The 24,222-nt window shown below is 45.4% G+C and overlaps 1 protein-coding gene across 1 annotated transcript in view; it reads left to right on the forward strand.

Annotated features, from left to right (window-relative positions):
- Window positions 1-24,222, forward strand: part of MINDY4 (MINDY lysine 48 deubiquitinase 4) — a 120,346-nt gene that overhangs the window by 15,226 nt on the left and 80,898 nt on the right. The window contains exons 4-5 of the mRNA XM_082471816.1: window positions 1,471-1,717; window positions 7,548-7,981. Coding sequence (XP_082327942.1) covers window positions 1,471-1,717; window positions 7,548-7,981 — 681 coding nt within the window. The remainder of the gene's footprint in view (window positions 1-1,470; window positions 1,718-7,547; window positions 7,982-24,222) is intronic.

The following is a 24,222-nucleotide window of genomic DNA, read 5'->3' on the forward strand; positions in this document are numbered from 1 at the left end:
CAAGCTACAAACTTGGGTGTTATCCTTGACTCCTCCTTGTCTATCATTTTTGCATCCTTTTGTGTCCTTAATGATGCTAGACTCTTTCCCCCCTTTCTCTGTCTCGCAACAGCGGCCTCCATTCACACTCTCACCTCTTTCCCTGGCTATCTCCCAGGGTCTCTTCTCTCATCTCCAGGCCCCTGGTCATCTTCTCAAATCCACCCTTGACCTAAGACAGAGTGAGATTTCCACGAAACAAGTCTGGCCATGCTCTTCCCTGCTGAAAGGCCTTCAGACGCTCCCTGTAACTTTTAGGATAAAGTCCAAACTTCTTAGGAGAACTTGCAAAAGCCTTTTCCACATCAGCAGGTGTCCCGCCCCACCCCCCCCAGCTCACCTGAGCATGTCCTGCTTTTACAGGACTCTGTGCTAGTGCCTGGGGCCTTCTCCTGGTTACCTCCTGCCTACTCATTCTTTCAGACTCAGGTTCTGCCTTCTCTGGAAGCCCTTCTAGATTTCCCCGGGGTTGGTTCCGGATCCTTCCTCTGCTTGGCATGTTCCAATCATAGCACACATGACCGCTTCCGTCATGCATGACCCAGTGCTTGGTAAGCAGCTTGGCACAGAGTTGATGTCGATGCCTCTTTATGCCTGAGTCCGATAGTAGAGCATAGGCCAGCCTGTGTCGGAGGGGTGCTGGGCTCTCAGTGACCACAGGTGGGATTCCTCTTTACCTGGGTCTCTTGCTCTGTCTCTTTCTCATTCTTGTTCTTCCTCACTCCTTGCTTTTGCTCTCAGTCTCTTACCCTCTTTTGTTCTCTGTCCCTCTCTTACACACACACACACACACACACACACACACACACACACACACACGCCCTCTTTCTTTCTTACTCTTTCTCTGTTTCAATGCCAAGCAACCCAAGAAAAGAAGCCGTTGGCATGCCTAACTTTACTAAACCTTAACTGGGAACGCCAGGTTTTCCAAAGGTCTCTATCCACCACCCTCAATGGTGTGCAGTAACTGGGCTCCACCCCTCTCATGACTATACCATCGTCCCCCCTTATCCATGGGGGATACATTCCAAGATCCCCAGTGGATGCCTGGAACCATGGATAGTACCGAACCCTATGTATGCCATAACGGGAAGGGGGAACTGTTGTATTGAAGGGCTGCAGTTTTCCTTAATCTCTGGCGTCTGGGAGAAACAAGGATGCTCTTCGTATTTAGGATTCAAGGGATCCTATCATCAGTCATCGACTCTGATTTTGTTTCTTGTTTCAGGTCTCATTTTGTAGGCCAGACTTGCCCTGATACAAAAGTATTTTCTTTTCCTTACCTTTACTGATAAAGCACAGTCTGGTTAGAAATCATCACAGATTTGTGAATGGGCTTGCTATGGGTGCCTGTGGAATGTGGAATTTATCATCATTGCCAGTGATTCCTTTTGGGGAATCTGTTTTAATGGAAGTATCCCTTTTTTGCAGACACGACAGTCTTAATGGGGATGTACTTGGTAATTTTGCATCATCCAAAAGGGCCTCCCACAAAAGTAAGCCCTTGCAGACTGTCCCAGGTGAAAGCCCTCCTGTGGCTCCTGCTTGGGAGAAGATGGACAAGCTTCAGTCATCAGAGCCTTCCTTGGACACGAAGAGGATGGGAGAGAAGATCAGGCCAAAGTCTGGCCTGATTGTCCGAGGCATGATGGCCGGGCCCATTGCCAGCTCCCCACAGGTGGGCTTGGTGCTCTTACTATTATTATGAGCATGGAAAGTGGGGACTGGGCAGGGCTTAAGGGGCTGCCTGGGTTTACTTGGGGGTACCCCACGAGACAGCTCAAGAAGGGAGGATCTGCGTGGTAGATGGCAAGGACACTGGCCTCTTTTTCCTCCCTGGCTCTACTGTCAGCTCTCTGGGGCCATGGGTAGGCCTCCTCACCTCCCCTGCCTTCGGTTTAACTATCTCGTCAACCAGGTGGTTACCAGGTGGATTCCTTTGCGGGGTGAGAACACATCTACCCAGCTTTATCTTTGCCATTCAGGAGTGGGGGGACCCATCCCAGTCTAGAGGACGTATTTTTTTAAATTTTTTAACACATGATAGAGAAAAGGGAAAAAGAAATCCCAATCCTTATAGTTTTGTTTTAAAAAAATTCTAAAAACTTAACACCGATGTTTTATAGTCTCCCTTAAGGAGGGGCCATGGTAGGGTCCCATCAGGTGGGAGACTAAACCAAAGGAGAGAATGAATGTAAAAGGGATTTGTAAAACAGAAGAGAAACAGAAAAACAAAGGAAGGTCAAATGCCAAACTCAAAGTAGAGTATCAGTCAAATCAGGGAGCCTAAGCCAAACAAAAATAGGTCATCTGTGTCCACGCTGGTCACCTCCACCCTCACGTGTGGCATATTTATGTGTGGGTGCAGCTGCAGATACCAGCACTCTTCTCCCAATTCATTTGGAATCAGGGCAGCAAGCAGTGGACCTTCTCCCCGCCTCAGCCTACGTCCTGTGAGATTTTCGGACAAGGTCTTTGTTCCTCTTGGCCATGGTCTCGTTTGTTAGACCAGGTGTCTAAGATCCCTTCGAGATCTGGAATTTCATGACTCAGTGATGGTCATGCAGTTGGGAAAGGGAAAAGTATTTTAATAGTCTTTTCAGAAAACTAGGGGTATTTTTTAATATTACACCAAACCTAGACAAGTTGTTTCTCTTTTCTTTCTTTTTTTTTATCCAGTTCACAAGGCTGGGTGTTCCCTCAAAAACAACCTGCTTTGGGTCTAGATCAAGTATAGTTATCTTTCATTGTTCTGTTGATTAAAAACATACACAACCTGAAAGTTAAGAATTATGTTTTATTTGATGGACTTGCTGAGGACTTAAGCCTGGAAGACAGCCTCTCAGATAACGCTGAGGGACTGCTCTGAAGAGGTAAGGGAGGAGCCAGGATATACAGGAGTTTTTGCAAGAAACCAGCTAGTAGGAACATCAAAAGATTACTGTTAATTAAAGAAAAACAGGGACTTCCCTCGTGGTCCAGTGGTCAAGAGTCCAGGCTTCCACTGCAGGGGGTGTGGGTTTGATCCGTGGTTGGGGAACTAAGATCCCACATGCCGTGTGGCGTGGCCCAAAAAAGAAAAAAAAAAAAAAAAAAAGGAAAGAAAGAAAGGAAAAAAAAAGAAAAACAGACATCTCAAGTTAATGAAGTTAGCACTTTTCTTTGTACAGGGAGAAGCAGAGTCTGAGTTCATTTAAACCATTCCTTGAATACGCACCTTATCAATGAAAAAAAATGTTGCCTGCCATTTCAGTAAACAAAGGATGTTGCAGCCATCAAGCCATCACACTACAGCTGCCTGATGGTGAGCCCTGAGGGAACTCAGCATAGAAATAGGATGCCGACCATCAGACACTGTAGCCACCACCAACCCCCGCATAGCGCACCCTGAGGAGACTCAGGATGAGAAAGCACAGGATGCTGACCCCAGATAGCTGAGGTGTGCATCAAAGGAATGATTTTAATGAGCCCTGACTTCTGCATCTTCCCATATATAGAAAAGTACTAAATTCCTTAACTTGAGATATCTGGTTTTCTTTTTCTTTTTTCTTTTTTTGAATTTTATTTTATTTATTTTTTATGCAGCAGGTTCTTATTAGTTATCTATTTTATACATATTAGTATATATATGTCAATCCCAATCTCCCAATACATCCCAACACCACCAACACCCCCGCCCCCCGCCACGCTACTTTCCCCCCCTTGGTGTCCATACGTTTGTTCTCTACATCTGTGTCTCAGTTTCTGCCCTGCAAACCAGTTCATCTGTACCATTTTTCTAGGTTCCACATAAATGCGTTAATATACGATATTTGTTTTTCTCTTTCTGACTTCACTCTGTATGACAGTCTCTAGGTCCATCCACGTCTCTGCAAATGACCCAATTTCATTCCTTTTTATGGCTGAGTAATATTCCATTGTATATATGGACCACATCTTCTTTATCCATTCGTCTGTCGACGGACATTTAGGTTGCTTCCATGACCTGGCTATTGTAAATAGTGCTGCAGTGAACACTGGGGTGCATGTGTCTTTTTGAATTATGGTTTTCTCTGGGTATATGCCCAGTAGTGGGATTGCTGGGTCATATGGTAATTCTGTTTTTAGTTTTTTAAAGAACCATATTGTTCCTTAAAACATACTATTCTCCATAGTGGCTGTATCAGTTTACATTCCCACCAACAGTGCAAGAGGGTTCCCTTTTCTCCACACCCTCTCCAGCATTTGTTGTTTGTAGATTTTCTGATGATGCCCATTCTAACTGGTGTGAGGTGATACCTCATTGTAGTTTTGATTTGCATTTCTCTAATAATTAGTGATGTTGAGCAGCTTTTCATGTGCTTCTTGGCCATCTGTATGTCTTCTTTGGAGAAATGTCTATTTAGGTCTTCTGCCCATTTTTTGATTGGGTTGTTTGTTTTTTTAATATTGAGCTGCTTGAGCTGTTTATATATTTTGGAAATTAATCCTTTGTCCATTGATTCGTTTGCAAATATTTTCTCCCATTCTGAGGGTTTAGACAAGTTGTTTCTTAATGTGGAATCTGAGACCATCCCAATGAACTTTTTCTACGTATCAGTTTCCACTGTTTTGTCTTGAACTTTGAATGACTCTTTTACCACTGCATGGTTTAGTAACATGATGCATTGGGTCATGTGGAAATTATTGGTTTACTAGGTTATATGGATCTTCTGAACGTTGACACATTTCAATATACAGAAAAAACACATAAAAAATTGCATTTGTTGATGTCACTACTCAACTTATCAGAAAGTTTTTGAGAAGCCCTCCAGTTCACAGTGGCAAACACAAGTTTCCCCAAATTCTAATTTTTACCTGATGACTTGTATTTTATCACTGGCAACAGTGTATCATTTATTTTCCTTGATGTGACAGGCTCAATTTATTTTCAAGAAAATGCCTGCCAAATACTCAATACTGAATATTCAAATACTGAATAACCATAGTTCATCTGTCAGTTGTTCCATGAAAAAAATAGCAAGTTTAGCTCACAACTCAGATGGCTGCATAAGTGCTTCTCCTGGTGACAGCCTTCATCCTCTGCATCCTGCAGAATGTTTATATATACCTCCCATTTTGTCACACAGACTATTAAAGAGATGTATAACATAGGGTCAAGATTGAACACAATATTTTTTATGCTTCAGCATGGACATTGTTAAGTGAAATTAGCATTTCACTTATTTACTTTTATTGCAAGTGGTATTGAATACCTTGAATACTGGTAAAGTTTGGTGCTGCTGCCTTGATTCATGCTAAGGGCCAGCCAACGGTTTTTCCCACCAGTGCTTTGCACCATCAGTACAAATGTGGACACAGTGAAAAAGGCAAATCATGTTGTATTATTATTATGAAAATAATTTTGAGCTCCCTGAAAGGGTTTGGGGATAGACCTGTAAGGTTTGTGGACTGCACTTTGGGAACTGGTGGACCAGATGAATGCTAGGGTCCTGTCCTATCACGACTTTTTTTTTTTTAAGTTTAATATTTATTTATTTATTTATTTATGGCTGTGTTGGGTCTTCGTTTCTGTGCGAGGGCTTTCTCCAGTTGCGGCAAGCGGGGGCCACTCCTCATCGCGGTGCGCGGGCTTCTCACTATCGCGGCCTCTCTCGTTGTGGAGCACAGGCTCCAGACGCGCAGGCTCAGCAATTGTGGCTCACGGGCCCAGCCGCTCCTATCACGACTTTCTAATCAGCAAGTCTGTGCAGTTCAGACCCCTTTATAACTGAGGTGTAAGGAAGATGGCTTGTACCTGCTTTACTGCTGAGAGATTGCTGCAAACTTCTCCCCAAAGGAGAAGTGATTGTTCTTGGAGGTGTTCTTTTCCCCTGGGGTATCTGAATCCTGTGAAAGACATAGAGGTAGAATTTCCCCAGGTTTTCTGGAAGGTGTTCTGGGGGCCTTTGAGTACCTTGGCCATACTTATTGGTTGCTCAAGAGAAAAGAGCAAGGTTGCTAGGTATGGCATCATTTTTTTTTGCTAGATCAGCTCTGCACTTTTGAAGAATGAGTAAGAGGCTGGGTTCCCTGCCCTTGGCCGGAAGTTTGGGTCTCCTTGGGAATGTTGACTAATGTTTTCCTTGTTCTGTGGCAAGGGATGCCCTGGGTGGCTTTCAGAGGAGGTTTATAGTGCCTAGTAATTTCCACCGGGCGGGAATATGACAGAATTAGCTGTTCTTTTTCCGGCACAGGCTTTACAATTTGGCTCAAGATTATTTCTGGAAATGCTGAGAGGTCCAGAATTTTAAACCCAGGAAGAGCCCAGCAGGTGTATTTTTGTCCCCTACCCCTCCTCCTCCACCTCAGATTGGTAACAACGTGAGTTCTCATTTAATTGGTCAATGATTGCTAGTGGGAGAGGACATTTCTGTTGACTCCTCTGAAATTCCTTCATTTCAAAAAGTAAGCATTGCTTACTATGTGTAGGTCACTGGGCTGGGAGCTCTGGGGACACCAGAGTTGAAGGAAGAATGGCCTCCATCACCTGGTCTACTGGCAGGAAGGGTTAAGGCCATATGTAAGTGGGGACAGGGGCAAACATGCATGGCAGTAAGTAATATTTGCTGGCTGCTGTGCAGGGTTTGGCTCTGTGCTGGTGCCTTACGTGGGTCTGGGTCTCTCCTTTAGTCCTCATCATGGTCCTGTGGGAGATCGGGACTGCAGGTCCCCAATCCCTCATCCAAAACCTTTGAGCAAATGTGTTTTGGAATTTAGATTTTGTTTTTAAACTTCAGAAAGGAAATACAATGCATAAACCACATACCACAGAACGCCTGCAGTAGGGTTTGGAGTAGCACCCCATAAACAAAACATTTCTGCAGCAAAACATATGAGTATTCACACTTAAAAAAGGACCGCAACGGAATTCCCTGGCAGTCCAGTGGTTAGGACTCTGTGCTTTCACTGCCGAGGGCCCGGGTTCAATCCCTGGTCTGGGAACTAAGATCTCGCAAGGCACATGGCCAAAAAAACCAAAAAAAACCAACAAAAAAACCAAGAATGCAAGCAACCTACCTCATAATAATGAAAAAGAATTTGCCATGGGATTCCAAAAGAAATGTTCATTTTTTAGGGGTTTTGGGATTTAGGAATTATTGATAGTGGGTTGTGGACAGGTTATATTGCAGGTGGGGAAGTGAGGGACAAAGAAGTTCAATGACTTGCCACAGAGCACACGGCTGGCAGGGGGTGACACGGGAATTAGAACACAGGTCTGACCCTGGAGCTCTCTGTAAGGGGTATGAGGCGGGGGGACCGAGGCATGCTCCTGGGATTCATGTGGGTGGGGTGCTGTGAAAGCGTTACAGAAGTGGTAGCCCCTGCGTGTCTCCTCAAAGGGTGGGTAGGATTTTAAGAGAAGGAGTTGAGGCTGGGAAAGACATTCCTGGGGGAGGGGAGATCATGGGTAAATGCTTGACGTGGGATATTTTCTCACCTCCCTCCAAGGGGATCCTCACCGCTGCTTTTGTCTTTGCTCCTTTCAGGATTCCCTCCGCAAACGCTCGCTGAGGCAGTCCCCGGCCTTGAGCAGCACGACCCAACCCCACGAGGAGGGGTGCCTACAAGCGCTCGAGCTGTCTGCTCACTCCCTGGCCTGTCCCCCGCCTGTCCCGCAGGAGGGCCCGGCTTCCAGCACCACCTCCCCCCCCAGGAGCACCCGGGGCCTGCTCAGCCAGCTGACCCTGGAAAAGCGGAGAGCCTCGCCCAGCAGCCCCCCTCCCCTGCCAGGCAAAGGGCTTTCCCAGAGCGGGAGCGGCCGCTGGAGAGACCTTTCAGAGGGCAGCCCAGCCGTGGACAGCGGCCCAGAGGCCGACAGGACCGCCTTGAATTTCTCCTTGTCCAGTGGGAATGCCCCGACGACCCAGGAGAGGCTGGAAAGAGTGTTCAAACGGCAGGGGAGCCAGACCCCGGCCGTCAGGTGAGTGTGCTGTGCGCAGGTGATGGTTTTCGGAGAACCGTTCAGTCCCGAGTGGCTCCTTGGGCTCTCCGAGCAAGGCTGTGAAGTAGGGGAGGTGATGATGGTCACCCCACCAGGGAGAAAGCAGCCCAGAGTGCACACACCAGGAAGCTTTGTGTGTGGGGGATTTCTTTGGCCCTTCTTACTTCTTCTCAAGGGTCAGCCTGATATGGTACAAGAGATGCGTCGAAGCCAGAGGTATGGTGTTGAATCACTTCCCACAACGCTCCTCTGGGGCAATGTTTTTTGTTTTTTTTTTTAATTAATTAATTAATTAATTAATTTATGACTGTGTTGGGTCTTCGTTTCTGTGCGAGGGCTCTCTCCAGTTGCGGCGAGCGGGGGCCACTCTTCATCGCGGTGCGCGGGCCTCTCACTGTCACGGCCTCTCTTGTTGCGGAGCACAGGCTCCAGATGCGCAGGCTCAGTAATTGTGGCTCACGGGCCCAGTTGCTCCGTGGCATGTGGGATCTTCCCAGACCAGGGCTCGAACCCGTGTCCCCTGCATTGGCAGGCAGGTTCTCAACCACTGTGCCACCAGGGAAGACCCCTGGGGCAATGTTTTTTAACCCTATCCTAAGTCCTTCGCTTTCATTCTTTCACAATAGACCTTGGTGATCCCTACACTGATTGTTTTTGGAATGTTAAACCAACCTTACATTTCTGGAATGAACCACCCTTGGCTGTGACACATTATCTTTGTATATATTGTTTGATTTGACTTACTAATATTTTGTGTAGGGTTTTGTATATAAATTCATGAGGGAGATTGGCTGGCAAATTTCCTTTCTTGTAACAACAGCCTTGTCAGATTTTGGTGTCCAGGATATGCTAGAAGTGGTCCCTCTTTTTTTTTATGGTCTTGAAGAGTTAGTGTGAGATTGGTGTTATTTCTTGCTTAAATATTTGGGAGAATTTTCTGGAGAAGGCTTCTGAGCATTGAGTTAAAAGGTTTTAAATTGTGGATTCAATTAAAAAATTTTTTTAAATTAAAATTTTCTATTTCTTCTTGTGTCAGTTTTGGCAAGTTGTATTTTTCCAAGGAATTTAACCACTTAATTTATATTTTAACTTTATTGATATAAAATTGTGCAGTTATACACAATTTTTTTTTATTGGAGTAAAATTGCTTTACAATGTTGTGTTAGTTTCTGCTGTACAGTGAAGTGAATCAGCTATACGTATACCTATCTCCCCTCCCTCTCGGACCTCCCTCCCACCCCACCCCCCATCCCACCCACCCCCTCATCCCACCCATCCATGTTGTCACAGAGCACCTAGCTGAGCTCCCTGTGCTATATAGCAGGCTCCCACTAGCTATCTATTTTACGCATGGTGGTGTATATATGTCAACCCTAATCTCCCAATTCGTCCCACCCTCTCCTTCCCACCCTGTGTCCAAATGTCTGTTCTCTATGTCTACGTCTCTATTCCTGCCCTGCAAATAGGTTCATCTGCACCATTTTTCTAGATGCCACATATATGTGTTAATATACGATATTTGTTTTTCTCTTTCTGGCTTACTTCAGTCTGTATGACAGACTCTAGGTCCATCCACATCTCTACAAATGACCCAATTTCATTCCTTTTTATAGCTGAGTAATATTCCACTGTATATATGTACCACATCGTCTTTATCCATTCATCTGTCTTTGGACATTTAGGTTGTTTCCATGTCCTGGCTATTGTAAATAGTGCTGCAATGAACATTGGGGTACATGTGTCCTTGTGAATTATGAATATCCTCTTACTGTCACTTTAAAGTCTGTAAGATCTGCAGGGATGTCTCTGTTTCCATTCCCGATACTGGTAATTTGTGTTCTATTTCTTAACTAGTTTTACTAGGGGGTTATGAATTATATGCTTTTTTCAAAGAGCTAACTTTTCGCTTTGTAAGTTTGTTTTCTAATTAATTGATTCCCACTCTTACTTTTATTCTTTCTTTCATTCTGCTTTCTTTGAGTTTAATTTGCTATTATTTTCTATTTTATTTTATTATTTATTTCTATTTTATCATAAATTATTGATTCTCAGCTGCCTCCTCCTCCTTCTTCTTGTTCTTCTCCTTCCTCTTCCTCTTATTCTTCCTCCTCTTCTTCTTTGGGCATTTCTGATTCTAATTTTTAGGGGGCTTCTTGACTGCTATTTCAGGATTATTTTCAATATTTCTTATATATAATTATTAATATTAATTACTACCATTATTGAGAGTTTACTTAGTGCCTGATGCTATACTAGGCACTTTTCATATATTATTCTATTTCATACTTGAAAAAACCTGCAAGAAGGTATTATTATTCCTCAATTTACAGATGAGGAAATACAGACTCATAGAGGTTATCACTCCCAAGGTTGCCTAGCCAGGAAGTGAAGGAGCTGGGATATGAACCTAGGTGTTTCTGAGTTCAAAGCCCATCATGCCTGTAAGCACCATCCTGTACCAGTTAGGTAATTGCGTTTTTGTGTGTGTGTGTTGTGTATGTTTTAAGCACTAGTAATTTGCTTGGAGAATTTCTGCAGGGGTGGGTATAAGAAGTATTAGGCATCCTGGTTTGTAATACTGGCTTTTTAAGTCATTTACTGTGCACGTAATATGTGCCAGGCACTTAGGCACTGGTAGTGCAAGGCAAGCTAAACAGATAGAGTGTATTAACTCCCTTTGTGACCATAGATAAGCTGGGCCTACTTTGCTTATACATTTTGTGACTATGTTATTTGATGCATATACATATAGAATTCTTATAGCTTCCTGTCGGAGAGACTTTTCTATCATTACGAAATCTCTCTTCGTCTCTAATAATGCTTATTGCCTTAATGTCTATTTAGGTATGACTACTTCAGCTTTCCTTTGATTAGTGTTTTCATGGTATATCTTTTTTTCCATCTTTTTACTTTCATCCATTCTGTAGCTTTATATTTAAAGGTGCCAACCAAAAGCCTGTGGGGTTTACCAGGATCCTTCACCCTTTTAAAAAATAATTATTATAATTTATTTAAAATAACTAAAATAAAGCAAAACAAAACAAAACCAGTTTACCCATTTCTCCCACCTTCTACCCACCTCAGCCTTCTTCTTTTGTAATATCTTTTAAGGCTACAGATTTCCCTCTAAGTAATGCTTTGTATCCCAGAAGTTAATAAATTATATAATCATATAATTTAGTTTAAATATTTTCTAATTCCCATTGTGATTTATTCTTTTGACCTGTGGGCTATTTAGACATGTATTGACTAATTCACAGCATTTGGGCTATTTTTCTGGTTATCTGTTTGTTTTTGATTTCTAGCTTATTTCCACTTTAGTCATAATATATTCTGTATGATTTCAATCCTTTGATATTTGTTGAGATTTCTTTATGGTCTAGTATATATTTAAAGCTTATCTCTTATAACCAGCATATATGTGGATTTTTAAAAATCCAGTCTGATAATTTTTTGTTTTAGTTGGAATAATTATTGCATTTACATTTTCCTTTTGCTTGAAGAACTTTCTTTAGTATTTCTTTAGCAGGTATGTTACAATAAATTTTTTTTTCAGTTTTTGTTTGGTAATGTCTTTATTTTGCCTTTATTTTTGAAGGATATTTTCAATGGGTATAGAATTCTAGATTGGTGGCTTATTTTCTTTTCAGCACTTTAAGTATTTAATTCCATTATCTTACCTTAGTCTTTCATTATCTCTGTTGATAAATAAGTTGACATTTTTTATTATTACTCTTTTGAAGGTAATGTGTCTTTTTTTTGACCTCTGACTGCTTCTTTTTAATTTTTTTTTTGCTTCTTCTCATTCTTTAATTTTCAACAGTGTTACTATGATGTGCCTAGACGTGGTTTTCTTTTTTTTTTTTTTTCATAGTCACAGGAATAATAGGTTTTGTAGCAGAATGATTGATTCCTGGTAACCACCCATCTGGTAGAAGCCAAATTGTGTGATCAGACAATTGTGTGGTTTTCTTTGACGTTTCCGTTAGTATATGTAGAGCTTCCTCAGTTTGGGGTTTCCATGATACCTTCCACTGATACCTTTCATCAGTTTTGAAAATTATTGTCTATTGTCTTTTCAAATATTGCTTTTATCCCATCCTTTCTTTTCTCTCCTGGTACTCCAGTTATACATATATTACTAGATATTTTCACTGTATTCTATAGGGTTTAAAAAAATATATTATTTCCTGTATTTTCCATCTCTCTCTCTCTCTGTACTTTAATCTAGATATTTTCTCTTGCTCTATCTTCTGGTTCATGTTTTTTCTCTTTTGCCATGCTATTAAATATATATAATAAATTATTACTTTCAGTTATTTTTCAGTTTTATAATTTCTGTTTCTTTGTAAAAAGTAGATATCAGTCTTTTGTGAGATTCTCCATCTTTTATTTTCTTGAGCACATTATTCATAGTCATTTTAAAGTTGCTGTCTGGTAACTTCCATATCTGGATCACCTGTAGGTCTATTGATACTGTCTTTTTTCTTTTGGGTTTTGATAATTTCGTCCTGTTTCTTTCCATTTCTGATAATTTTGATTCAATTCCAGACATTGCATGTGAATAATTGTAGAGGCTCTGGTTAACATTACCTTCCTCCAAAGAGGATTTAATTTTCCTTTGGTAGATATTAATTTTGTTAGTTTTAGACTTTGTAAAATATCTTTTCCTTTGTTGAACAGAAATTCTTAATTTTGGCATAATTAATCAATCTCTTGTTTGGCATACGATTTGCATTTTTTCTTTATTAAGTCCTTTCTTTCCTTTAGGTTTCAATGGTATTCTCCTGTATTTTTTCTATTAATTTTGTAATTTTAGCTTTCACATTTAGGTATTTAATCTTTTGTATTTGTTAGGTTGAAAGACTCACTTTTATTTTTCTCCATATAGTAAGACAGTTTTCCTAGTACCACCTACTCTACAATTTGTTCTTTACCCCATTGATTTATAGAGCTGCCTTGATTCTTTTCTAAGTTCCTGTATAGATTGTCCAGCCAGTGCAATAACAGTGCTGTATATTCATAACTTCTTCCCCATTCCTGTTTCTAATTACGATTGCTGCAAAATTGCAGAGAGCTTACACAGGAAATCATCAGAAATCATAATCCATCCTGGTGCCTTTTAGGGTATCCACAGAGACACTCTAGAGAACAGCCTTATCTACTTATTAGTTTTTAAACTAGAAATGGCAGGACTGGCTTTACATTAAACAAATATTTAATATATATATTTTAAAAGAATCATGACCATCTAACAATATTTTAAGGTTGCAGCCATGCACAAAATATACTAGCTCTCTCTTGTGTTTCATTGGTCATGACCATAGCTTTTATTACTATGGCTTTGTAATTATAACCTGGTATCTTGGTAGGGTCCGTTCCCTACTTCTCCTTTCTTTCAGGATTGACATAGCTATATACAGATCTTTATTCTTTATGTAGGCCCTTTTTCCTGTTCACCCAACATGTCTAACTTATTTCTACAAGAGGGATAACTGGTTTGTCCCTTTGCTGTAAAGGCCTTGCTCTCAAACCATCTCATGAGTGTCACTTTCCTGTCAATCAGGTGTTTTATACTCATAGTGGTTTTCTCTGACTAACTTCACCTCCACCCACTCACCTCTCGCCTATTTTATTGTTATCACAGCACCTATCATAACCTGAAATGGGCTCTGGAGTCTGATGACCTGGACTGGCAAACCACCTCTGCCCTTTATAACCACTGTGGCCTTAGACCAGTTCTTAGGCCCTTGAAAGATGGTATGGACTTTGTCTTAGAGGAGGAGGAAGGTAGCAGGTAAATGTGCTGCCACAGACCCCTCCCTCAGGACCAGGCGAAGTATGACCAGGAGTGCTTAACATGTGATAATAGTGTTGATCTTTATATCAGTAAATGTTTTGGGAGCTTTGTTGTTTACCCACTACTTATTCCCTATATGCTGAGCACCAAGCTAAGCACATGTGTGTTTTATCTCATTTGCTGTTTACGATAATCCGTTCAGGTGGATATTATTGGTTTTCTTCTCGGGGCGGGGGAGGTTCTCATTAAATAATATTCTTCTCCTCCTGAGTTCTGAACAAATTGCCAAGTAAAACAAAGGATATCAACTAGATTGGGGTAAAATACATATCATCTCTGTGATTGATAAAGGGAAGGTAGGAGACACAGCAAATCATGAGGCCTGGTAGGCCCAGAGCTGGACAGACTTCCCCACCTCATCTCAGGCCCAGGGCCATGTGGTGGGAGGGGCCGGCCCCTAGAAGAGCAGCTCACTCCCAGAGGAGAAAGGGTGCAGCTGAGCCTAATGCCCCTCTTTCCTTTCTTTCCCAAATTAACCAATCAGACAGGTCACACATCCTCCCTCAGGATGGAGTGAATAAAAAGGAAGAGAGTAAAGGTCTACAGGGTAGACCAGTAGAACTCCTTCCAAACTCCCAGGAGACACTGGGAGTTGAGAACAAGCATCCTCCCACCCCAGCAATTATTATTCCATTTTAGATGAAGAAACTGAGGCACAGAGAATTAAAGGAACCTGTCAAGATTCTGGGTAGATGCAGGCCCAAGGGCTCACGGTTTGGCAAATGGAATATGGGTTGGATTTCAGCAGTCTCTCATCCCCTCAGTTAGGCAGCTTTGTTCAGTGCACATACTACTCAACTGTATGTGGCAGCCTTGGTTTGAAACCAGGGCCAAAGTAATCCCATTTGATAAAACTACCTACCTCCTGCCCTTCCCAATACCCCTCCAACAGTCTTGTCTGCCCATCACTTGTTTTTTTCATTCAATACAGTAAACATGTGTCTGAGACCTAGTGTGTATAAGATCCTGTGAACTCTTCAGGTGAGAGAGTCGTGTGCATATGTAATTCTTTTAAAACATGACGAGGGACAGTGAGATGACAGCAGAGCTGGCTCGCGTGCATGGCACATGCTCCATCACTCAGCCCTAATGAAGCTGGAGGAAAGGTGGCTACTGGGAGCCTTTGCTGGGCCTTGCAACATCAGGTTTAGGGATGGCCATGGAAGTCACACGTGAGGGTGGGGGAGTGAGCATGTGTCCTGGGAGAGGGGGCAGGTGGAGGATGTGACCTGCTGCGATGTCAGAGAACATGAATATACGTGCAGTCAGGCCCTTCTGACACTAACTCCATAGATCTGACTCAGTTGCTGAAGGAACTACTTTCTGCTTTGATTTTTGTTTCTTTCCTGTGTCCTTTGATCTTAGAAGATGCTTAGAAAATGTCACCTTCTCATTGTAGGGGTTGTGGCTGTTTGGGGCCATTTGTCACTTGTCACTGGCCAGTCAGGGCTGCCCTTGTGGGATTCTTCTCACAATCAGTCAGATCCGCTGGGCCTCTGGCCCTGACCTGGGTGGTCCTGTAACCCTTGCCTCACTCTGCTTCCTCTATACCTTTGCGTATCTTGCTATCACCTACACACCTGGCCCAGACTAGGCCCTCTAGAAACCTCAGGTGCAGGACTAAGAGCATCGGAGCAGTGATTCTTTATTTACAAGTCCCCAGAACCCAGTATGCCAAGCCCGTGGCTCCCCAGGTGGCACTTAGTGAAGGTTGATAGTCTGGTTGGGGGCAATCTCACTTGTGGTGCTTACGCTCTCTTGGGGCCTGATGGCCTGTCATTTGTCTGAGTCCCTCAGAGTGAATCCTTGGGGCTTCTCATGGCCACATGGACCCTGCTGTGGTTGATTTTCTGCATGTTAGTTCAAAACACGTCATGCCGGGCGTTTGACAATAAGAACTAGCTTCAACTTATGTTTTCCAGATGTGTGTGGGCTGCAGAAGGTGCAGCCTCATACATTTTGCCTCGTCTCCTTTGGAAACATGGGTATAATCAGTGTCATGAAGTTGAGAAGAGTTGTTGGCCTCCCTTGGGAGTTCAACCCATGGCAGTGGCCCAGCAGCAGTGTCTAGCTTCTGGAAGACAGAGGTCAGAATTGGGTCTCGTTGGGCTGAAATCAACATGTTGACGGGGCTGTGGTCCTTCTGGAGGCTCTAGGGGAGAATCTGTTTCCTTGTCTTTTCTAGCCTCTAGAGACTGCCCGCATGCCTTGGCTTGTGGCCCCTGTTTTCCGTCTTCAAAGCCAGCAATGTCAGCCGGGTCCTTCTCAGGCTCCCATCTCTCTGATTCTCCCTTTCTCCCTTTTCTGCCTCCTTCCTCCCCTTTGAAGGACCCCTGTGGTTCCATTGTGTCCACCTGGATAATCCAGGATAGCCTCCCCATCTCAAGATCAGCTGACCAGCAACCTTATCTCCAAGAATTCCCTTTCCATGTAACCCAACATGTTCACAGGTTCCAGGGCTTAAGACAAGGGCATCTTTAGGGGTGGGCATCATTCTGCCTGCCACAGAGGGCAACTGTTTTTTTCTTGCAGTGTTTAAAATCTTTTTTGGTCTCATGATTTTTAAACTGTTTACTTTTACCCTCTCCCTTTCTACCACTCCCAGGAGAAATTTTGTTGTTTTCACCTTATCCAGCCATTCTCCCCTGCTTGTCTGACTGTCTTTATGTCTCTCTCTTTTTTATGTGGTCATGTGTGGGAAGGGAACCAGGAAGACCCATGGCTGCACGGTCCCCGGGAGCTGTGGGATTAGGCGTGTAGAAGATGTGTGGCTATGTGGCTGTCATGGTGTATCCAGTGAGCTCAGGGCAGTTGTGAATTTCATGAGCATTGATGGATTTCACCCTGGGGAAGGTGGATGTTTTCCCAGAATACAAGCTTAAAGTATGATAGAATCCATGGAATTGAAGTTTAATTTCGTTGGATTTTTTTTTAAAATTTTTATTTATTTATTTATTTATGGCTGTGTTGGGTCTTCGTTTCTGTGCGAGGGCTTTCTCTAGTTGTGGCAAGTGGGGGCCACTCTTCATCGCGGTGCGCAGGCCTCTCACTATCGCGGTCTCTCGTTGCGGAGCACAGGCTCCAGACACGCAGGCTCAGTAATTGTGGCTCACGGGCCTAGTTGCTCTGTGGCATGTGGGATCTTCCCAGACCAGGGCTCGAACCCGTGTCCCCTGCATTGGCAGGCAGATTCTCAACCACTGTGCCACCAGGGAAGCCCAAAATGGCACAACTTTTTTTTTTTAAACTTTGGGTTTATTTATTTATTTATTTATGGCTGTGTTGGGTCTTCGTTTCTGTGAGAGGGCTTTCTCTAGTTGCGGCAAGCAGGGGCCACTCTTCATCGCGGTGCGCGGGCCTCTCACTATCGCGGCCTCTCTTGTTGCGGAACACAGGCTCCAGACGCGCAGGCTCAGCAATTGTGGCTCACGGGCCTAGTTGCTCCGCGGCATGTGGGATCTTCCCAGACCAGGGCTCGAACCCGTGTCCCCTGCATTGGCAGGCAGATTCTCAACCAGTGCGCCACCAGGGAAGCCCTCGTTGGATTTTTTAAAAGATATTTTAAATTGGGTGTTTTAAAAGCAGAGTGGAATAGATGTTGCTGTAGAATCTGTCTCGATTCTTAACCGTATAGTTTGTCAGGGCTAGAAAGATCCTTAGGATCGAAGCCCTTCATTTGGCAGTTGGGGAACAGGGCCCAGGGAGCAGAGGGGAAATGGCTCACCTGAGCTCTTGCAGGTGTCGTATGGTCCTTTCATAAGCTCTGTTTTCACTGTCTGGCTATGTTTAGAGCTTTTGCTCGAAATATGTATGGTCTTTCCCGTACTCAATATAAGCCTCCAGCACAATTGTCATCCATCAACATATGACATCTTATTCCTCACACAGTAATCCCTTGGTTTTGGAGAGGCTTGATTTCAGACCCTGAGTTCATCGAGTTGGTCCTCAAAAAATCCCCATCAATTCACACAACTATCCATTTATTCAATTAACTTATTAACAAGTTTTTAATGAGTGCTGTAGTGTGCCAGAGCCAGCTTGTACTGACTCACGGACCTGATTGTTGCCATGTCTTCCTGACGTCAATGTGGTAGCTTGAAATTGGTCATGGTAGGAATATTTACACCATGGAAATTGGCAAATGCTGCAAATTAGCATCCCCTTTCCCTGGAGAGCCGGTTGTTAACTTCTACCAGCACGCCACCCGTGATGGCCTACTATGTGCCAGACGCAGTTCTAGCCACTGGGGATTCCACATGGATGAAACAGACCAAGTCTCTGCCCTCTTGGAGTGTATACTTCTGATGGGGAGAGGCAGCCCACGACAACAACCCAGTGACTAAATACATAACGAACCTGGGTGCCACGAGGAAAAGTAAATCAGGGAAGTGTGATGGGGAGCCCTGGGTTTGGGGCTACTCTTTTACAAAGGGGTAGCTGGGGAAAACCTTTCTGAGAAGGTGACGTGAGAGGAGACCAGAAGGAAGACAGGGAACCAGCTTTTGATCCCTGGGAGCAAATGCAAAGAGAGCAGCCGTGCACAAGCCCTGTGGTGGGAACACGGTGCTGTTCAGGCTGAGTGGATGAGGGGGAGAGGAGGAGAGGGAGGGGGAGCGGGAGCAGGGGCCTGGAGGCCGCTGAAAGCGCTGGCTTTGCGTCTAGGTGATGCAGGAGGCTTTGGAGGTTGGGCAGAGGCGTGGCCTTCTGTGACTTGTGCTCAGCAGGATCCCTCTGGCTGCCGGGTTGGGGTTGAGAATAGATTCCAGGAGGCAAGGCTGGAAGCAGGGGGACCAGGCAGGGGGCGACTGCGGTCGTCTGGAGGAGAGCTGATGGTGGCGTGAATCAGGCAGGGCAGTGAAGGTGGCGAGATGTGGGCTGGATTATAACACACACACACACACACACACACACACACACACACACACACACACACACACACACACACACACACACACACGGATCCTCTGCTTTTCGAGTTAGCTTTATTCCACTTCACTTTCACTGAAGACCTACGTTAGCTAACCAAAATAAATCCAAAGAGGATTTTCACCTTTAAGGAAAAAGGCAAAAAGTGCAAGTGGTGATCAGCATTTTGTAATAAGTCGTTACAAAGGCAGCTCGCACTCTGAACCGCTGCCAGGGCGGGACCGCCAAGCTCCTTCCCTGGGAACCATACTCAGCCTCTCAGCGTCAGGCCGCCATAGCCCTGAACTGGTCTGTGAGCCTCTGTGCTTGATCTCGATTTATTTTGTGCCTCCATTAGCAAGATGTGTCCTAAGGTAATTGCTTCCTCGCTTTACGCCATCTCAGCTTAGGAAAGGTTTCATAGGAACGCTCTACTTTTGGGTAGAAGGGGAAACCTGTATATGGTAGAGTCAACAGGGTTTGACCATGGATTAGATTTGCCTCATTAGAGAACGAGAAGACGCAAGGATGACTCCAAAGTTTTTGGCTGAACAACCGGAAGATGGAGTTGCCGTTCCCTGAAATGAGGAAGATGGTGGGAGGAGCAGGTTTAAGTCATGGGCACCAGGCCACAGTCCATTGTCCTCCCTGCCCTGATCCTTTTTAATCAGGCCAGTGGCGTTTCTTTGTTGACTGGCCTCCCTGTGACCTGTGAGTCCGAGACCATGTGTCTGGAATCCACAGATGTGAGCAGTCAGCTGTCTTGTGGTTCTCTTTTCAGGCCCTGTTGATGCTGTTGTGACAGGCCAGTTCTCTTCTGGCCTCAGGGTCTTATTGAAGCTGTGAAGAGGTTGTTTCTCACACCAGGACTATTACTAGAGCCCGCGTAATAGGATTGCTCACGGCTATTCTCTGAGGACAGCGAAAGCAATTGTCTTGCCTTTAAATCGAGCACTTATTTTTCCTGTGTTTGCAGGTTGACTGTCTGCCTTGGTCAGACGTCCAGCCCTCTCTGGGCCTCTGTGCTCCTGTATGTAAGGGAAGGGGTTGGATGGACTGCCCTTTAGGGGTTCCTCCGTCTCTGACGTCCCCCTCATCCTACACTGTACACATGGCCTTGGGCGTGTCCAGGCCAAACTTCCACCTTCTCTGTGATCCAGGAATCATAGTCTATTCAGCTGGTCTCTGATGTTCATCTTGTGTAAAGAATGAGCGTGTAAACGGGGTCCTGTGCCTTGGGAGTCCCTCCTAGATGGTGGGCTCCTCTGAGCTCCTGTAGTAAAATGATACAGGGCTCAGCAACGCAGATTCACCCCCAGCCCCGAGCATGAGGGTCTGTTGCTGGAGGCCTGATGATCTCCTGTTCCGGCTGCAGGGTTTTGTCTGGGAGGCTGGCTGAGTGCTGCATCCTGCCACCTCCAACCCCTTTGCCTATTACTTGTTGAATGATTTCTGTCTTAGGTCAAAGTGCCAAGAACAGCTGTTCTCAAACTGTGATCCCTGGACCAGCGGCACCTGCATTGCCTGGGAACTTGTTAGAAACACAGCTTGTCTGACTTGCCGGATTGGAACTTTGGGGGTGAAGCCCAGCAGTGTGTTTTAACAAGTCCTCCAGGCGCTGGGCTGCAGGCTAAGTTTTGGGAACCAGTGCCCCGGAAGCTAAGCCTGAGTTGGAGGGTCAGGTGCATGTAATCTGTTGGGGGGTGTGCTCTCAGGAAAAAGGCAGCGAGGGAAGCAGGACAGGGCAGGGGAAGGTCTCAGCAAGGATGTGGAGGGTCAGGCGGCTCCCACAGGGAGATGAGCATGTGAACTGACCCAGAGCTGCTCCCACCTTTAAGCTAGGAGAGGGCTTGTCTTTCTTGTGTCAGTCATTGGCTATGGGTGACCCATCCTGGGGTGGGGCGGGCAGTGTGCCATCTCCTGGCTGAGTTTTGTGTAGGAGAGTTCTCTGGAGAAGGGTGCAGCTGTGAGCCTTTAGCAGCCAACGTGGATAGCAGCTGGGATGGGTGCGCCCAGTCAAGGTCATCTGTGGGGGACACCTGCATCTTCCACGTCAGTTCTCATGGTTCCTTCTATACTCGCCCAGCTCCCAGTGGGATAATAAAAATAGGCAATCTCGAAGCCTGCTCATGGCCAGGATGTCCTGGCGAGGCAGGCCAAGCAGGGATCATTTACAGGTGAAGAGACAGACCCTAGAGGGGGAGGCTGGGAAAGAAGCCTGATGTAAGCCCACAGACAGCCCCTCCCATCACGACACCCACAACTCACATTGCAAGAGCACCATGTTAACCCATCACTGGCTTCATGTTAACCCATCACTGGCTTCAAGCTGGGTAATGCCCTGCTGTCTCAATCAGACAGGAGGTGTCCCTGAGCTTTCTTGGCACCCAGATCTGGCACTGGGGATGTGGAAAGATGAGATGGCTCCCTGCTCTGAAGCCAGAGGCCCGCTGAGGCTGTATGTAATTGGGTGCTTAACTGTGGCCCTCAGAGGAGTGGAAGATCCGGGAGCAGGTGGAGGTGCTGTTGACAGGGCAGGAGGGCCTTGGGCTTGGAGAGGCCGTGTTTGATGCCAAGACTTGATGGTGAACTAGTAACACTGGGTGAGGAATAGCTGCGATTAGCCTGCCTTGTTCTGCGTGGATCTCTGCAGCCCGGACACAGACACAGCCCCACCAAAGCATCAATGTATGACAGCTCTGTGTCAAGGCCTGTAGGCAATTCCAGGGATACAGCGACTGATGTAGGGTGTGCCCCCATCAGGTTTTCGGGTTTTGCAGGAGAATGGACAGTAGGTGGCAGCAGATCTTCATCAATCTTCAGGACCCCAGAGACTTTGGTTGGCCCTGTTGTGTGATTTCAGCCAGCAGACACTCACCAGGCCCCTACCAACGATGATGACATGACGACACACTCAGGTAGGAGAGAGATGAATGAGATCCAATCCCTCCTGGGTCCTCCCCACTCCTGGGCTCCAGATCACTAGCCGAGGCCTGTTTGCATCCTGAGAGGGAGTGAATGATGCCACCTGGGGCCTGGCAGAGGCTGAGCAGAGGATGTGGCATTTGTGGTTTATTGACTGTTCCCCATATCCGAGCATCCTGAGTCTGACAACATCTGCGCTGCATGGGACGAGTAATGGGTAGAATTTCCATTCTAATTTGTCTCTGCACGTTATTTGGACTTTATGTCAGACTAGGGAGGTTCGAAATTAGCTGAGTCTTGAAACATATACAACACACAGTTGCTTTCCTGTGTGCCAGAAACCCCGTGTGAACAGGTGGCCTGCCTGGGGCTCCTGTGCTGGTCCAGCTTTCCCTTCATAACTGACTTCAGGGACCTGTCTTCTGGGTCAGTACAGCTGCCCTTCACACCTGCCATCAGTGCCCTGTGCCTAGCTGGTTCTCCTTCCCACCTCTTACCCACATTCACCCTACATATGTGTCCCCGGTCCACAGTGGAATGCCTTCTCTCTCCTCCGAATGCCGGCCTCTCCCTAGCACGTCCAGGAGTTTAAACATGAGAAACGGCTCCAGCGCACACTACAGGCCACTCGGAGCCCTCCAGGAGCGGGGTTGATGCTCTCACCCCTGTGCTTTAATTATAGCTGCCACCTACCTTCAGTTCAAGGGTTTCTCAGTCTTTGATCCATTGCATCCCCCAGGGGAAAGAGACTTCTCATGAGTCAGATTTCCTTTGAGATCAAGAAAGTGTGGCTAAACAGGCAAGAGAGTGTCCACACCTCTCCTTGGAAGGGTGAATGATCTCATTTTGTCCATTTTTGGACATTAGGATGGCAGCTCTGAGATCCTCCTCTGCACACACCTGGGCCTTGCCAGCTCTGCCCTAGGCCCAAGTCCATGGCACGCAGGCTGGGAAGGTGTTCCATGCAGGGGAAGCCGCTGCTGCTAGATGGAAAGAAGCTGTTAAGGCTCAGGGATAATTTTTGGGAGGTGAGTGTCAGAGAGCAGGGGAGGGGTATGGAGACTCTTATTTCCTGGGTGCTTTTTTCCCCTCACTCCAAGATGCTTACTGGCTGGTCTGTGAGCTAGCTTCCAGCAGACCCTAGCTACCGGAACCCCAAAGAGAGGCCCATATGGAGATTAGCAACAGGGTCAGGATGAGAGTGAAGCAAGTGAGGTATCTCAGGGGCAAAATTTAAGGAGGCACTCACTCTTAACGGTGTTTCAACTGGAGTGTAGGCACCTCCATGAACCTTGAGACTGAGTGCCTCCTTAAATTTTGCATCCTAGGTACCTTGTTATGTTTCACCCTAATTCTAGCCTGGTCCGCAGTCTGGCTGCTTGTCTTCTGCTTCTCAGTATCATGCGTAATCCTCAATAGAGCATAATGATTTGATAATTCATCTTTACTTCCATGAACTCTTTGAGGATTGGAGTGGGCCTTATTTCTTTGTTGTTGTTGTTTTTCCTAGCTATATCCCTGGACCTGGCAATCTATATGGAGCAAATGAGAGAATGTACATAGTAAAGAGAATGAAGGGGAAAAGCATTCTGATCTCTTTGGGACAGTGTCATGAAACTTAAGTTGATAATCTTTAATAGAATTGGAACAATCCAAACTTTATCTTCAGGTTCACTTGTCAGCATTCATTCATTCACTCATTTATTTTTTATTCATATATTCATTTAACCAACTAATCATCCAGCCAACCAACCAACCATCCATCCAACCAACCAACCCACCAACTCACCAACCAACCAACACAACCCATCACAACTGTGATGTCCAATATTGAAGTCATCTTGAATGTTGCCTTCTTTAGGAAGCCTTTCTGATCTCTTCCCTGCTCCTATACCTGGACGTGATCCCCTTCTCATACCTCTCATAGCACATGTCACACTGGAGACCTGACAGGCTACCATGTTTCTCCTTCTGGATTGTCAGCCACCTGAGTATGGGGCTAAGTCGTCTGTGACCCTGCCTCCCTCAATTTTGCTCAGAATTGTTCCAAACGTATTGGATGGAGCTGAATTATTGGCATGGCCTTGCGGGAGGGGGAGGTGAAATGTGAAGTCTTCCCCTTCATTCAAGGGACACACGGGAGAGTGGGACTAGTGATTTAGCAAACAGGAAAGTCACCTAAAAATAGGAGGCAGATCTGTCCCAGAGCCAGATGGTTGGTGCCCATTGAGGTGCCATAGGATCTTAGAGGGGGTGGTGCTGTTCCTGGGCTGGGCCTTGAAGTCTGAGCGGGGTTGGAATAGACCAGTTGGGGGCCAGCCAAGGGCCTCACTGCTGTGCCTGACATACTCATCGCTCTTCTGCACCTTCCTCCAAGCCTGAGATTCTGGGGGGGAAAGTTTGCTCGTGTCCCTGGGGATCTCATTCCTAAAGACTAAAGCAGCTCCCTTGCTCTTCCTCAGCGCCCCCCTTTTTGTTCTGGGGCCTGCATTGGGTTCTGCTGCATTTGCAGACATTTTTGGGTAATGTG

This window comes from Balaenoptera physalus (genome assembly GCF_965194825.1).
Source record: "Balaenoptera physalus genome assembly, chromosome: 8".
NCBI lineage: Eukaryota > Metazoa > Chordata > Mammalia > Artiodactyla > Balaenopteridae > Balaenoptera > Balaenoptera physalus.